The sequence below is a fragment of the Suncus etruscus genome, chromosome 12, assembly GCF_024139225.1.
Source record: "Suncus etruscus isolate mSunEtr1 chromosome 12, mSunEtr1.pri.cur, whole genome shotgun sequence".
NCBI classification, from domain to species: Eukaryota; Metazoa; Chordata; class Mammalia; order Eulipotyphla; family Soricidae; genus Suncus; species Suncus etruscus.
Window position 1 is genome coordinate 51,664,780 of NC_064859.1, and position 17,611 is coordinate 51,682,390.

The window sequence follows — 17,611 nt, forward strand, 5'->3', positions numbered from 1 at the left end:
TTCAGAGTTCACTTCTTATCATCAGACTTGATTGATGACATAGCTAGGTTTCGAATCAATTTGGAAGTTCTTTCTTTCACTTTGGTGAGGTGTAATGTGTTACTTTTCAGAGTTCACGTCGTGTGTGTGTGTGTGTGTGTGTGTGTGTGTGTGTGTGTGTGTGTGTGTGTGTGTGTGGTTTTTTGGGTCACACCGGCAGTGCTCAGGGGTTACTCCTGGCAGGCACGGGGGACCATATGGGATGCCGGGATTTGAACCGATGACCTTCTGCATGAAAGGTAAAAGCCTTAACTCCATGCTATCTCTACGGCCCCTCAGAGTTCACTTCTGCCTTTGAGCTTTCAGGCTCTTGGCATTGTTTATATCATCATGACTTCCCCTTCCCCTTTCCCTACTTGTCTGGAAGCCAATGAAACCACTTCCTATATAGTTGTTCTTCTGCACTGTGATTGGTAGGTTCCTTCTACCCATTCCCTGGCAATTCACATTTCTGAATATTTTCTTTAATTATTCTATTGATTACTTCCACTTAGCACTTTACTGAAACTTTCTAGACAGGTGTTCCAATTATCTTTACTGTATTCTCTCTCCCTGTATCCCTCTGTCCCATCCTCCTCCCTACTCTTTCCCACTCCCAGGTCATCCTTTGGATGGGGGAAGTGTTTTGGATCACACTCAAGCGGTACTCAGGACTTAGTCCTGGCTCTGAGTTCAGGGATCACTTCTGGCTAGCTTAGTTCAACATAAGGCTTGTGTGGGATCAAACTCAGGTTGACCCTATACAGGGCAAGTGCCCAATCCTCTGTGTTATTACTTCACGTGCATGCCTCCACCACACACCCCTGTCATCCTTATAGAAATAGTTTTTCCGTGTAACCCCTACCCTTGTTTTCTCATAAGCATGTATGTTATTCTGTTGTCAACGGCGCCTGCAACACAAATAAAAATCCTCTGTTTTATTGTTTTTAAAAAAAGACAACTTAGAGGCTAAACTTTCCATCTTGGAACAGTTCTTTATCTTAACTCAGGTGCCACGGCCGGTGCTACCAGCCCTGGAATTTAGTTGAATCTCTGTTGTAAAGTGTTTCTCCCTTTGGCCCTTGGAGAGCTACACTTTTCCCAGTGTCAGTTGCTGCTGAAAGTGCATTTGCTTTCAAGCTTCTAAAAATTGTTTTATTTTCCATATGCTTCTTTTCTCTTAATTTTCTATTTTCCCTCTGCTTAATGTAATTATTAAAACTTTTTTAATTTGAAGGCTGGATAGTATAGCAGCCTTTGCGTGTGATTGACAGTGCGAGCTGTACTGTCACTTTGTCACATTTTAAGAACCCATTATTTGCTATTATTTATTTTGCTACACAAATTTTCCCAAATCATGCCAGTAGAAAACCCTTCAAGGGTCATGTCATTTACAACATGTGATTATCCTCCTCCTTGGATTGCTCATTCTGGGACTTCCTAGCATTTGCTTTGTTTCAACCCCAGAACATTTCTCCAATGAGCTTTGGTTCCTCGATGGAGGAGGATGTTCAGAAACAAGAAACAGGTTTCTCTTGTATTCGCTGAGGAATTGTCACTGCTTCCAGGTCCTCCCAGTTATGTTTGCTTTATTTATTTTTATGATATTTTTATATTTTTGGTTTTAGACCACACCTGACAGTGCTCAGGGCTTATTCCTGACTGTGCACAATCCACAGGCAAGGCTAGAAACTTACTAGTTGTACTAGTGGCTACTACGTTCAACCCTTCAACATTTTTGTTCTTATACAAGGGAAAGGGAGAGTCTGGGAAGTCTTTGGATTTAGGAACTGGCACCTCAGTCCATTTCTGCACAGTTGCTACACTTTTTGTATATAATGCAGCTGATTGGTGATGAAAATGCCAGAAGATGGTGCTGGGTTCCTCTGTCAGAGGTGGGCTGTCTTCACACACACCCCCCAGGAGAGGGCTGGGAGCCCCTTCTCTGTGGAGGGCCATATAGGTATTTATAATACTTGTGTGCCATACAGAACAAACAGGCAGGCAGCAAGCAGCTAAGGAGAAGCAAGTCTGCCCCTTCATGGAGCAGGACCATAGCACAGGATTTCATGGGCCCACCGCCAGATGTCCCCAGCCTTGCTTAGGACCTACCATTGACATTTTGTGCCAGGTGCCCGTCTATGTTGAGGGATGTTTAGTGGCACCCCGGTGTCTCTGCCCACGTGATACTCCTCTCTCCACCCCACTCAGACCCAACAAATGTTTCCATACGTTGCCAGAGCTTCCTTAAAGATAAAACCGTCCTGATCCGACAGCTAGCTCCATGACCCAGCCGGGCAGCTTCTCCCCACCCCAGTTAAGGACCAGAGCCCTTGTCCTTGAAATATGAAGGAAGGAGAAAGAAAGCAGTGTTCTGTGCCTGTGATAGTCTTTGGCAATACAGAAAAGTTACTATCTTCTTGTCCTATCCTTCATTTGTAAGTAAAGTAGAAACCTTTTAAGCAGTTTCTTTGCACTCTGATAGTTACAATTCTTGCTGACAAAATTACCGTTTAAATTGCTCTTGACTTTTCTGGGTTGGGGTTATTACTGTATTGTTTCTAGTGGCTGAAACCATTACTTCGCATTCTGAACGTGTCATTGATACATGGTTAAACAAGATATGGTGATCTCTAGATGATTCCTTTCTAGAGATAATGTTCAAAGTCATGTCTGAGAATCTTTACAAATGGAGGGAAGAAGACATGGGTAATATTTATATTAAAGCGAATGTTTTTTTGTTTGTTTTTGGGCCTCACATAGCAGCACTTGGGTTACTCCTAGCTCTAAGCTCAGAAATCGCTCCTAGCAGGCTCGGAGGACATATCGGATGCTGGAGATCGAACCCGGGTCCATTCCAGGTTGATAGTGGGCAAGGCAAAGCCCTACCACTGTGCTATCACTCCAACTCAAAGCCAACTTATCTGTGACTACTTATTACATTGATTTCCTAGAGATTTACTTCAAACTATATCAGCACTGTCTGTTTCTTCTATTTTGTCTTTGTGCTTAGTCCTTTTCTTCCTTTTTTCTCTTACTATGTTCTTGTCAGTCACTCTCAGGCTAGATACATGCCCTCGCTCAGAGAAAAGCTCCCGAAGAAAAGCCTGGGAATGAACAGCCTTTGAACTGCATTATGTCTGGCCCCTCAGATCCTGACAGACATAGGATAGTATGTTTTCAAATACAATCATAAGTCTCGCTTCTCTCCTGGTGCTTGAGCATTCTCTGGGATCATAATTATTCCTTTCTATATCTCATCTGGGTTGCATTAGATTAAAATCAGTAACAGAACTGGAATAGACTAAAGAAAAATGATGTAACAGTTGAAGGTAGGATTATTGAGAACCTGTTAAGTTTCTAATAATTGGTTGGCATATAAAAGAACAGGAGTTAATTAAATTCTCTTTTGAGGCTATATAGCAGAATTTTGAGAACATTTATGTGCAGTAGGGAACATGGAGTAAGAGTCCTGAAGATAAAATTATGTATTTTGAAGAGACGGTTCCTGATTACTGCTTCATATTACTTGTTAAGGTGAGGCAGACATGGGGGGGGTGGGGGGGTCTGTCCATTGTATCTCCCAGCCAAAACAGCGGTCTTTTATTGTTGTGTGAGTTGAATGTTTCCATAGTTTTCTGTACCCCATTCTCTAGGCTATATTTTAATTATTTACTTATGTTTATTTTCTTATTAAACTAGACACTGTGTGGTTATTATAGATGCTCACATTTTGTCAGAAACGGCAATAGTGCTGTGGGTGGGGCTTTTGCTTTGTATGCAGATAGGCATGAGTTCAATCCCCAGCGCCAATGTGGTCCCTAAGTGCAAAGCCAGGAGTGATCCCTGAGCACTGAGAGGAGTGGCCTAAAAAAAAAAAACAAAAACAAAAACAAAAAAGTGTTCATAATTTAATGCAAACTTTCCCCCTGATATTGATCAGGAATAAAATTTTTGCAGTGCAATAGAAAGAACTATTGTGGGCCCAGAGAGATAGCACAGCGGTGTTTGCCTTGCAAGCAGCCGATCCAGGACCAAAGATGGTTGGTTCGAATCCCGGTGTCCCATATGGTCCCCCGTGCCTGCCAGGAGCTATTTCTGAGCAGACAGCCAGGAGTAACCCCTGAGCAAAGCCGGGTGTGGCCCAAAAACCAAAAAAAAAAAAAAAAAAGAAGAAGAAGAAGAAAGAAAGAATTATTGTGTGACTTACTTGAGTAAAAAATATTTTGTTTTTGTTTTGGGGTCATACCCGGCAGCGCTCAGGGGTTACTTCTGGCTCTGTGCTCAGAAATTGCTCCTGGCAGGCACAGGGGACCATACGGGATGCCAGGATTCGAACCACTGGATTGGCTGCTTGCAAGGCAAACACCCTACCTCTGTGCTGTCTTTCTGGCCCCTTAAGTAGGAATTTATTACAAATGTATGTACAAACATTTCCAGCTCAGAATACTGTTACGTAAGTACATTAAATAAAGCACTATGTTTTCTTCACACACCTCCATTCATCTTGTGCCACATTAAAATTTTCTAGCTTTTTCCCCTTTCCCGACAATAGCTGCAGGACATCAGTTAAAAAGTATTGGGGGGGCCGGAGAGATAGCACAGCGGCCTTTGCCTTGCAAGCAGCCGATCCCGGACCAAAGGTGGTTGGTTCGAATTCCGGTGTCCCATATGGTCCCCTGTGCCTTCCAGGAGCTATTTCTGAGCAGACAGCCAGGAGTCACCCCTGAGCACCGCCGGGTGTGGCCCAAAAAACAAGAAAAAAAAAAAAGTATTGGGGCCAGAGCCCAATACCAATACCAAAGTATTGGTGGCTCAAATCCCTAATAGAGCTATTTGGAGGGGAGGGTGGTTTGGGCCACACCTGGTGACACTCAGAGATTATTCCTGGCTGTGTGCTCAGAAATCGCTCCTGGCTTGGGGGGGGGGGGGCGGGGGACCATATGGGACGCCAGAGATCGAACTGAGAGGTTCGTCCTGGATCAGCCACATGCAAGGCAAATGCCCTATCACTGCATAATTGCTCTGGCCCCTCCAGGAACGATTTCTGAGCGTCCCTGGGTGTGACCCAAAAAATCAAGATAAATAAATGAAATTATTAAATAGGCTAGAGCAATAGTACAGCAGGTAGGGAGGGCTCTTGCCTTGCATACTGTCAACCCGTATTCAATATCCAGCATCATGTATGGTTCCCCAAGCCCTCTAGAAGTAAATCCCTGAGTACAGAGCCAGGAGTAAGGCCTAAGTAACAGTTGGTGTGGCTTAACCCCCCTAAGTATTAAAATAACAACAAACAAAAAATTGTATTAAGAGTTGACCAATAAGTTCGAAATGAGGAAATAACCCTTCAGTATGTCTCATCCCACTCTCTGGAATACTTGCTGTTTGTCTTTGCAGGCAAGAAGTGCCCTACTGCGATTAGTCTTGACTGGTTGAAAGCATGATGAAAGCACTTAAAGCAGTTCTTTTACTTTGTTGTCAGTGTCAAGCAGTATGCTGTTACATTTCCTGTGAGCTGTCTGGCATGTTCAGATCGTGTATTGTCCTTGGGGAGAAGTATGCGATACAAGATGGCAACTCTTCCTCCCACCCTACCCCCCTCCCCTGGTGATTTATTATTCTTGACTGTCCAGCAATTTAGTGTGAGGGTCTGAGGATTGAGTTACCCACAGAGGATCCAGGTATATCATCCTGGGTGATATCCTTCTGTGATTCTCAGGACACGTTAGGGCAGTACTTCTCAATTATTTTCTGTCATGCCCCCCTAGGAAGAAGAAAACCTTTTTCGCGCCCCCCTCCCCCACGCAACTGTAAATAGTATCTTTATTTAAAAAATTTCAACCTGCAAAACAAAAATATATAAAATAATTTGAGCTGATTTTTTTTAATCAGAGGTGATGTCTTGGTTAATGGCTACAATGAGTACGTCTTGCAATGCATAGCTTTTCGAAGTGGGGTTTGAAGCAGGACACAGCAACTCTCAGCTCCAAAGACATACAGAGACATAAACACGGGGCTTAGCTTGTTATAACAGTGTTTGCTGAGGTCAAACATAACCCCTTTTAAGGAGGGGGGGGGGGCTCCACACTATTTCAGAAGCACTGCCTAAGGTTTCTGGGATTGAATCAGGTCAGCTTCAGGCAAGACCTGAACCTTAGTCCCTGTACTCTTTGGATGGTGGAGGTGTAGGGGAGGGGACTAGGTAATGAATCCAGGCCTCATACATGCAAATCAGGCCTGCCTTCTTTTTGTTTTTTGTTTTGGGGCCACACCTGGGGGCTCTGCATTCTGAAATTGCTCCTGGCGATTTAAGCATACCGTTCAGTATACTTTCCATATTAAATGAATGTCCATAAATAATTATACAATAAAATGTATTTTAGGGGCCAGAGATATAGCATGAAGGTAGGGCATTTGCCTTGCATGCAGAAGGACGGTGATTCAAATCCTGGCATCCCAAATGGTCCCCCGAGCCTGCCAGGAGTAACCCCTGGGCGCTGCCAGGTGTGACCCAAAAACCAAAAAAAAAAAAAAAAAGACGTATTTAAAAATGTTTTCAGTGTATCCTTTCACAGCTTGTCTTTGAGGATTTAATACATTGATGGGGTTAAGTTTATTAGTTAATGGGAACAGTGTTCTAATATTTTGTTATGAGATTTCATTTGTCATATTGTTGATATGCCATGTCTGAAGTGGTTTAATTTGCATGCCATTTTTCCTTATATTAGAAAAGAATCCCAAAAGGAAAATAAAAGGCATCAGGATCATTAATGCTCTGCTGTGATGTGAAGGAGTAGACTGGACATGTTTTTAGCTTATAGAAATTTTTAAGGGAAATGGGATTGTTTTAAACATTGACTTTAAATAAGCTAGTGTTTCATAGATGCCAGTCCCCAGAGGGTGCTGGAATGATGGAGGAGAGTGGTAGTAATAGCCTTGGGTGCAGTTAGGAGGTGCTGCGTAATTTTGTTTCTGGAAAGAGTAGTAGGCCAAATGAATTTGGGGACCACTTAGGTATAGACTATGATTTTTTCCAAAGGTTCAGGAAAACTGTTCCAGAAAACTCACCAAATGGTGACTTGATGATGGTGCCTTTGGAGTGAATTCCTTATCCTTAGTGCGCCTTACCTCGGTGATGACCTGTGAGGGAAGCAGTCTTTAGGAACAGGCCCCGAATAGGGGCATCAAGGTCATTCAGACACTACTAGAGGAAATGACCTATGGGATCATCTCTCATACTTTATCTCTTTTTGAGCAGGGAGGCTACTTGGTCTGCACCCAAAGCTGCTCAAGGATCATTTTTCGTGAGGCTCAAGGGACCATATAGGTGCCAGGTCAGCCCTGTGCAAGGCTACTACTATCTCTCTGGCCTATTTTACCTTTCATGTTTTACTATTTCACATTCAACTTTAGTCTGGCTTTAAATGTTTAAGCTTTGGGTCATGCTGTTAGCACAGCGGTAGGGTGTTTGACTTGCATGTGGCTGACCCAGGACAGGCCTGGTTCAATCTCCAGCATCACATATGGTCCTGAGCCTGCCAGGAGCGATATATGAGTGCAGAACCAGGGGCGTGATTTTTTAAACAATATAAATATTTTTAAATAAATTTTAAGTGTTTCTTGTTGTTTTGCTTTTACTAGTATTTTCCTTTACATATCTTCAAAATCTCATAGTCCCTCAATGTTTTCATCAAATGACTACCTTCTCTAGGAGCTAGTGTTTTGGGAGGGCTAGAGCTCTTGCCTTGCTTCATATAACTGTCTGGGATGTGTTGGGTGGAAGTAGAAGGGGAGGCGTGTCTTTTAAAAACTGGTCGTTTCTGTTCAGTGTGCATTGTGGTTGTCTAGTTTTATTTTATTGAGGTTTTGTTTTGTTTTTTGCTTTTTGGGCCACACCCAGTGACGCTCAGGGGTTACTCCTGACTGTGCACTCAGAAATCTCTCCTGGCTTGGGAGACCATATGGGATGCCAGGGGATAGAACCTCACTCCTCCGGCCCCTAGTTTGTTTGTTTGTTTGTTCATTTGAGGATGGGGTGGTTTGGAACACACATGCAGTGTTCAGAGGTTACTCCTGGCTCTGCACTGAGGAATCTCACCTGGTGGTATTTAGGAAACCATATGGGATGCTGGGAATTGAACCAAGGTTGACCTCATGCACGACAAGTACCCTATCCCCTGTACTGTCACTCCTGCCCTAGGTATGTATGCGTTGTCTTTTTGTTATTGTTGTTTTCTAATCAAAAGCAGCTGAATTGAACTGCAAGAATAATTTGCTTGTAAAATGGTTAACACAGGTAGTTTCCCAACAACTCTATATTTGCTATAATTCAGCTGCAGCAAATCCCTCGTAGGCTGCTATTACAGAATAGTGATGGATGCCTGTCTTTTCCTGTGGGGGAATGGCATTTCTGGGGTGAACTCAGGCCTCCACATGCAGAGCATGGTGTTAGTTATTTGAACTCATTTCCTGGCTCTGAATGGCATTTTTACATATTTAATTCTTTCTTCCTGTAGGAAACAAGTACTTATTTAGTCTCTCTTCCAGACCTACTTTTATCATTTTTTTTTCTTTTAGTTTGGGGGCCACCTCAGACAGTCCTCGAGGCTTACTCTTGACTTCGTGCTCAGAGAACCATATGGTATGCCTGGAGTCAAATCTGGGTTGGTACCATGCAAGGAAAGCACCTCCTATCTATTGTGCTATATCTTAGATCACCAAACACATTTGTTAACAAAGGGACTATGAAACAGAGGCCTAATGTAGAGTCTCTGGAGTTGACTCTAAAGGAGCAAGTGTTTATTAGGTGCTTATTTAATGAACTCAGCTTTCTCTGTAGCATGTTAGTCGTAATAGAGTATTACACGGTGAATTTGACCAATTTAATATCATTAGTTTAAGTAAGGTAGTTACTTATAAAGTGATTCTGAATGTAAGAAACCTTGTAGAGGACTTACTATCTAACACTGTTTGCTTGATAGTATAACAATGTTCTTTGTGTTTGAAATAATGACCTTGAATCATGAAACTTGTAAAATGTCTTTCAGTGTGTTGAGAGAGAGAGAGACTGGAGAGATGATATAGTAGGTAGGGCATATGCCTTACATGTAGCTGATGTAGGTTTGAATCCTGGCATCCCATGTGGTCCCCTAAGTATTGCTGGGTGTGCCCATCTCCTCCCCCTCCAAAAAAGAAACATAACAAAAAGAAAAATGATCCCATCAAAAGTAATTAACTTATTTTTAAAACTACAGTAAGGTTTCTTAAGGAACTTAGAATTAGTGAATCCCAGCTGGTAGTTTAGAGGCAAGTTCTGCTATTACAGACACACACACCCGCATCCATAAGAGGCACGGGCATGGGGCTAGAGAGATAGCATGGAGGTAGGGCATTTGCCTTTCATGCAGGACGATGGTTCAAATCCTGGCATCCCATAAGGTCCCCGAGACTGCCAGGAGCAATTTCTGAGCATAGAGCCAGGAGTAACCCCTGAACGCTGCCGGGTGTGACTCCCCTCCCCCCAAAAAAGGAGGCATGGGCATTTTGTTTTACTGCTTTTAACTAAATCAGAAGATAGAATAGACAAGAACAAGCTGTGTTGACATCTTATGAAGCAGTCAGTATTTGTCCTGTCATCATCTGTGATCTCCTTAAGTTTGGCTTATGCTTATCTGTAAGTATCCCCAACACAAGAAGAAAAGGCAGTCCTAGCCCTCCTCTTCCCAGGACTGTTGGTTAGACCCCAGGTCTCACCCAGGCAACTGACTCCTGAGCTACATTCTCAGTAACTAGAGCATTTCTGTTCAGAGCAGTTTACCATTTCAGAGCCTTGGGGGGGGGGGGGGAAGGTTGGTTTTTTGGGTGACATCCAGCAGCGCTCGGGGTTACTCCTGGCTCTGGGTTCAGAAAGCACCTCTGCCAGGCTCGGGGGACCATATGAGATGACGGGGTTCAAACTGCCGTCCTTCCTGTGTTGGGTTGCATGCAAAGCAAAGGCCTTACCACTGTGCTATCGCTCCAGTCACAGGCACCTTTTATAAAAAGCATGCTCTTGCCCCATTTGTTTGACTAAGTTTGTACACCGTTATGTTAAACTTTGGTTTGTCAATCTAAGTAGCTTTTTTACCCCATTTCAGTATTTTCAGTGATATACTGTAGCATCGTGGTATATTTTGTAAGTATTCTCACTTTCTGCTTCTGTTTTGTTTTTTTCATAGCATTCATCTTACAAATTGCTTTTGTAGCTGTATTTTATGCACTTTTATCCATTGAAATGTTAGCTTGGTAAGGAAAGAGTCTTGTCTGTTCTTCTGTCCTCCTAGAACCCTAGAACATACCAGACAATCAGTATTTGCAGAAAAACTGTTTGATACCAGTTGGCTCTCAGTGTGACTTGATGGAAGCTCTACAAACTTGGGAGATCTCTGATCTTGATTTTTTTTGTTTTGTTTTGTTTTTTTGTTTGGTTTTTGTTTTTTGTTTTTGGGCCACACCTGGCAGTGCTCAGGGGTCACTCCTGGCTGTCTGCTCAGAAATAGCTCCTGGCAGGCACGGGGGACTATATGGGACACCGGGATTTGAACCAACCACCTTTGGTCCTGGACCGGCTGCTTGCAAGGCAAACGCCGTTGTGCTATCTCTCCGGGCCCGTTTTGTTTTATTTTTGTTTTTGTTTTTGGGTCACACCCGGCAGCACTCAGGGGTTACTCCTGGCTCTATGCTCAGAAATCGCTCCTGGCATGCTCAGGGGACCTTATGGAATGTCGGGATTCCAACCACCTTCCTTCTGCACGCAAGGCAAATGCCCTAACTCCATGCTATCTTTCCAGCCCCCTGATCTTGAATTTTGAGGACCAATAGTACACAAAGGTTTTTTTGTGTGTGTACTATTATTGACATTTAATTCTATGCCAGAAAGTGTGACTATATTTTTAAAATGTTATTGCTTTGAAACTTGGATTTTCCCTCTTAGTATATTCTCTCCACAAGCTTGATAAATGAGACAATGGGCGATTTGCCTAAGAGTGCATTATTAGTGACTAAAGCAGCAATCCCATTTTCTTTTCAAAATGAAGAGGTATTAATTCAACAAACATTTCATTGGAAATCTGCAGTCTGTCAAAACTGCTCGTTTTCCACCTCGGTTTGCCATTCCTGGAATCAGGGCTGTTGTAAGCAATCCCTGCTTTGTGTTTTGGTTTAGTTGTTTTGAATGGAGCTGGAAGTAAATCTCTTTTGAATGTGAATGAGGACCCCAAAGATAGTACAGTGGGTAAGCTCTGAGTACACATGGGCCCCAAGCAAAACGAATTTGTAAAAACTGAGTAGGGCCAGGGACATGGCTCCGATGGCTAGAGAGGAACATGGCTTGTATTTGCGAGGCTTCAAGTTTAGTCCTGGGCACTGCATGGACCCTCAGCAATGGTTGAGTATGGCTCTGGTGGCCCCCCAAACAGCGTTGCATGCACACGTGTTAGGTTGACATTCTGGCTCCCTACTTGGCTCATAAAAAGCATTTTCTGTGTTGTCCTCTAGAGAGGTTTTGCTTTTTCTTTTCCATTGGTCTTCACCTCAGCTGCAGTGTATGTTGAGTCTCCGGGGAAGTGATAAATCTTTTCTTTCTTTCTTCCTTTCTTTTTCTTAATTTGGGTATTTTGTTTGTTTGGGCCACACGCTGTGGCACTTGGTTACTCCTGGCTCTGCGCTCAGAAATCACTCCTGGCAGGGCCTGAGAAATAACATAGCGGTAGGGCATTTGCCTTGCATGCAGCTGATCCACGAAGGATTGTGGTTTGATTCTCAGCATCCCATATGGTCCCCCATACCTGCCAGGAGTGATTTCTGAGTGCAGAGCCAGGAGTAACCCCTGAGTGTGGCCCTGTGTAACCCTACACACACACCAAAAAAGAAAAAGGAAAAAAATCATTCCTGGCAGGCTCAGCTGACCATATGTGATGCCCGGGATCGAACCCAGGTCAGCCATGTGCAAGGCCAAATGACCTACCCGCTGTGCTATGAAGTGAGACATCTTATTTTCTCCATATATAGATAACCACTTGTGCTGGCACCATTTATCTTCTTCCTTTACCTATTACTTTCTAGTGATCTTGATGTCACAAAACTTTAGATATGTGCGTTCTTTCTGGTTTTCCATCCTGTTGTGTTGGATAGATTGTCTTGCTACAGTACCACCATTCCACTGTAGTTGCTCTATAGCTTTCTAATAACTACTGAAAAAAAATTGTTTTGTTTTCGGGTTATTCCTGGCTCTGCACTCAGGAATCACTCATGGGCTCCGTGACTATTTGGGGTACTGGGGACCAAGCCCAGGTTGGGCACATGCAAGGCAAGCACCCTACCCACTACACTACTGGTTGGCTCCTAACTATTGGATTTTTAAGCAAGACCCTTCATCTGATTTTTCTTTGGCAATTCTTTTCCTTCCAAAACTTGAATGAAAATTTGAGCAAGTATGTTATGTTCCACCAGAGATTCTTTTGTGGTTTTGATTAGGATCATTCTAGTCTATAAACCTAGTGTTTTCATTTTCAAAGCCCTTTCACATTAGTCTTTCAGTACATTCGCCTTTGGTGCAGTTATTTATTAGTCTATGAATATTACAAATGTCATAAAACCCATATTGTACATTATAACTCAGCAGCATTAAGTATATTTATATTGTTATACAACCATTTAAACTCTCTCCAGAAAGTTCCCCATCATTCCAAACTGAAATTCTGTCGCCATTAAGCAATTCACACCAATCTCCCTCCTTCCCAGCCCTTTGTAACCACTATTCAGTCTTTTTTCCTATAAATTTAACTTAGGTCCTGAAAGTAGAATCATAGTAATTTTTAGTAAAGCATTTTTCTTTTGGGAGGAGTGAAGAAATATCATAGTATTTTACTAAATTGAATTTATTTTCTCTTCTCTTTTTCTTTCCTTTTTCCTTTCTCTTCCCTTTCCTTTCTCTCCCACTTCCTTCTTCCCTCCTTATCTAAGTCATGCATGTGGAACATGCACTCTATCACCAAGCCACATCCCTGACCCCTGCTTTGTTGTTATTTTTTTTATAGAGAGTATTATATATTATTTGATGTCCAATTCTGATACATTCTGTGGCAGTCTGATTTTGCTGTGTTTGTGCTACTTCTTTTTGGTGATTTGTGTTTTGTATTTGAATTCTGGAAGTTTATTTCTGCTTGGTGACAACTCTAGTATTTTAATTTTTTTTAAACTTTATTTATTAATTGATTGGTTGTTGGGCCACACTCAGCAGTGCTCAGGGGTTATTCCTGGCTCTGCACTCAGGAATACCCCTGGCAGAGACCATATAAGATGCTGGGAATCAAACCAGGTCCCTCGTGGGCCAGCACATGCAAGTCAAACGCCCTATGGCTGTGCTATCTCTCCAGCTCCTAGCATTTTAATTTTAAAATGGGTCCAGGACATCACATTTTTTGGTGGGTTGAGCCACACCTAGCTGTGCCTCAGGGGTTGTTATGTTATTTCTGCCTCTGTGCAGATTCAGGGTCACTCCTGGCAGGGCTCAGAGCACTGTGTGTGGTGCCAGGAATAGAACCTGGCTGTCTTCATGCAAGACAAGTACCTTGCCTGCTGTCCTTTGGCTCCAGCTACCAGGGATGCTTGTCCCACAGTTTGGGGAACCATTTTGAAGTCTGAATTAGCCTTCCCCATCCCCCATAAAATAAGACAGTTTTTGATGGTATAACTTCAGGGTTTGGTTGTGGTGCCAGGAAGGGTTGGTTAAAGGGTTGAGAGGTTTGTGTTCACCCCCTAAGGAGGCTTTCCAGCTCACCCAAAAACTGAGGGTACACAAGTGCCTCAACCCTCTGAGACAGTGTGCCTTCAGCAGACCATAGTCTCTGCTTCCTTCCTGTGCTTTGCCAGCAATGTTGGTAAAAATCTGAGCTCAGACTTGAAAAACCACTTTAGGAAATGCCTTCTGTTAGGATCCAGCTTCGATTTCTCTACCACTGTTTTCACCCTCCTGCTAGCTTACCAAAATATTTTTAAAGCACGTACTACTTTTTAGCAAGCGTAAGTTCTTTTTTCTGACATAAATCAAGGTAACAAATCCATATTGTTAGAAATTTTCGTTTTATATGTCATTTTGGAAAGGAATTGGTGTTTTAAAATAAGTACATAAAAACTTCTTTAGAATAAAATGGAGAATGGCCTTTTATGGCTTCTAATTAATGATATTTCCTCTTTTTTATAGGTGTCAGCTGTGATGCATGTTTAAAAGGAAATTTTCGAGGTCGCAGATATAAGTGTTTAATTTGCTACGATTACGATCTTTGTGCATCTTGTTATGAAAGTGGTGCAACAACAACAAGGCATACAACTGACCACCCAATGCAGTGCATATTAACAAGGGTAGATTTTGGTATGTATTTAGTTAAAATGCTAATGAATCATTTAGAATTTTATGTATTTGTGTTTGAAGAGCAAAAGCAAAATGTTCTGGAATTGTCCCCATCCTGAGTACCATACATGAGACTCCAAATTCATTAAAAATTAAAATGACATGGGCCCGGAGAGATAGCACAGTGGTGTTTGCCTTGCAAGCAGCCAATCCAGGACCAAAGGTGGTTGGTTCGAATCCCGGTGTCCCATATGGTCCCCGTGCCTGCCAGGAGCTATTTCTGAGCAGACAGCCAGGAGTAACCCCTGAGCACCACCGGGTGTGACCCAAAAAGAACAAAAAAAAGACTTAATTTTTTACTCAGAGTAATTCTCGTAATCAGAGTCCACTTTTTTATGAAAGCCTACAAGATGCTTCAATAAAGAAATGAGGTTACACCAACCTTGATAACAGACCGCAAGTGTTCTTGGCCTAGTTACCAGAAAACAGATTATTTGGGGAACCAGAGTGATAGTACAGTTTAGTAATGCTTGCCTTGCATGCTGCCTACCTGGGTTTGATCCCTGGCACCCTATATGGTTCCCCAAACCTGTGAGGAGCAATCCCTGAGTGCAAAGCCAGGAGTCAGCCCTGAGTACAGTGAGGTGTCAACCATTCTCTCATCCTCCCAGTCTCACTCCCCACAAAATAAAATAAAACAGCAACAAGTAAAAAAAAATGGTTCCGGAACTAGAGAGATAGCACAGCGGTGTTTGCCTTGCAAGCAGCCGATCTAGGACTTAAGGTGGTTGGTTCAAATCCCAGTGTCCCATATGGTCCCCCGTGCCTGCCAGGAGCTATTTCTGAGCAGACAGCCAGGAGTAAGCCCTGAGCACCGCCGGCTGTGGCCCAAAAACCAAAAAAAAAAAAAAAAAAAAAAAAAAAGAAAAGAAAAGAAAAGAAATGGTTCCTAGTTGATTCAAAGACATTGTCAATGCATAAGAGGGCTAGGAGTGTAGCTCAAGTGGCAAAGCACATGCCTTCCATGTTTATTGGCCTGGGGTCAATCCCTGGCATTGTACACACACACAGACACACACCCAGCATCTCAAGCATCACCAGGCCACACACACACACACACACACACACACACACACACACACACGCAATCCCTGGCATTGTACACACACACAGACACACACCCAGCATCTCAAGCATCACCAGGCCACACACACACACACACACACACACACACACACACACACACACACACACACACACACACACACACACACACGCCCGATCCCTGGCATTGTAGCTCAAGTGGTAAAGCACATGCTTTCCATGTTTATTGGCCTGGGCTCACACACACACACACACACACTGGCATTGCACACACGCACCAGCATCCCAAGCATCACCAGGCCACATACACACACACACACACACACACACTGGCATTGTACACACACACCAGCATCCCAAGCATCACCAGGCCACACATACACACACACACAGGCATTGTACACACACACCAGCATCCCAAGCATCACCAGGCCACACACACACACACACACACACACACACACACACACACACACCAGCATCCCAAGCATCACCAGGCCTAGTCCCAGAATATTGGGGGACGGGGGTAAAAGGCTACAGCTGCTTAATGCTACTTTTTACTGGTCAGCATTTATTATTTGCCTTTTTGTTCATAGCTTTCCTAATGGATGTAAAGTAGGTTTGATTTTATGTAATGGGTACTAAGTTTCTGAGCTTACTGGCCATTTGTATGTCTGCTTGAAATACCTGTTCAGACCCTTTGCTCATTTTTCAGTTGTATGATGTCTTCTTTATTATTGGATTTTAATTTTTCTTTGTGTATTCTATATTTAAGCTCCTTATTATAGGAGTGATTTGTAGAATTTTTCTCCCATTTTTGTGGGTTGTCTTTTTACTTTTAGGGTGTTGGATTTTGCAGCCCGAAAGTGTACATTTGATGTTCTTTTTGTATCAAGAACATAATACAAAAGTTGCTTAATCTGTGGCCATGAAAATTAAAGTTTGTTTCCTTCTAAGAATTTTACAGTTGTAGCTTCTGTGTTTAGGTTTTTTTGTTTTTGGTTTTTTGGGTTTGTTTTTGGTTTTTGGTTTTTGGTTTTTGGGTCACACCCGGCAGCGCTCAGGGGTTACTCCTGGCTCTAAGCTCAAAAATTACTCCTGGCAGGCTCGGGGGACCATATGGGATACCGGGATTCGAACCACCGATCTTCTGCATGAAAGGCAAGTGCCTTACCTCCATGCTCTCTCTCCGGCCCCCGTGTTTAGGTTTTTTTTTTTTATCCATTTTCAGTTGTTTTTGTTTTTTTATATATATGAACTGCAGTAGCAGTTGAACCTCTTTTATGGGGGTGGTTTGGACCACAGTCAGCAGTACTCATCAGGGCTTAGTCCTGGTTCTGTACTTAGGTATTGAACCTGAGTTCCTGGGTTTCCTGCCCTTTTCAGGGAAAAGCAAGCTAACTGTTCATTCTATCGCTTTCCCCTGGTTTCATTATTTGTTGTAAATATTGAGTTGCCACAGCATCATTTGTTGAAAAGCCTTTCTTTATCCCAATAAACTATCTTGGCATTCTTGTTTGATGAAAATCAGTAGATCTGAGGGGGAAATAGTTTGATTCATTGTGCAAAATGAGTTGACTCTAGTGATCTAGTTTATCGTGTGGTTTCTAGAGTCATCATTATTATATACTGGGAATTTTTTGTAGTTGTTGATTTTGGGCCATGCCCGCCAGTGCTATCACCTGTAACTGAAGTCTGGCTGGGGAAATAACTTATGAGCTAGTAGAGAGCATGCTTTGCATGCAGGAGGCTTGAGTTCTATCCCTGGCATTGCATGGTGCCCATGACTACCACCTGGAGTGACCCTTGAGCTCCGATCTTGAAGTAGCCTTTGAGCACTGCTATGATCCAAAGAAACAAAAGGAAATTAAAAACTGGGAGGTGAGGGAGAATCAGTTGCACATAAAAAAAAAGTCATTTTTTGTTTTTGTTTTTGTTTTTGGGCTACACCGGCATGTTCAGGGGTTACTCCTGGCTCTGCACTGAGGAATTTCTCCTGGCGAGTTTAGGGGACCATCTGGGATGCTGGGGATCAAACCTGGGTCAGCCACATGCAAGGCAAGCACCCTCCCTGATGTACTACTATCTATCCTGCACCAT

General features: G+C 42.9%; 1 protein-coding gene across 1 annotated transcript in view; it reads left to right on the forward strand.

Moving 5' to 3' along the window:
• KCMF1 (potassium channel modulatory factor 1) overlaps positions 1-17,611 on the forward strand; it is an 88,885-nt gene that overhangs the window by 39,597 nt on the left and 31,677 nt on the right. The window contains exon 2 of the mRNA XM_049784936.1: positions 14,261-14,428. Coding sequence (XP_049640893.1) covers positions 14,261-14,428 — 168 coding nt within the window. The remainder of the gene's footprint in view (positions 1-14,260; positions 14,429-17,611) is intronic.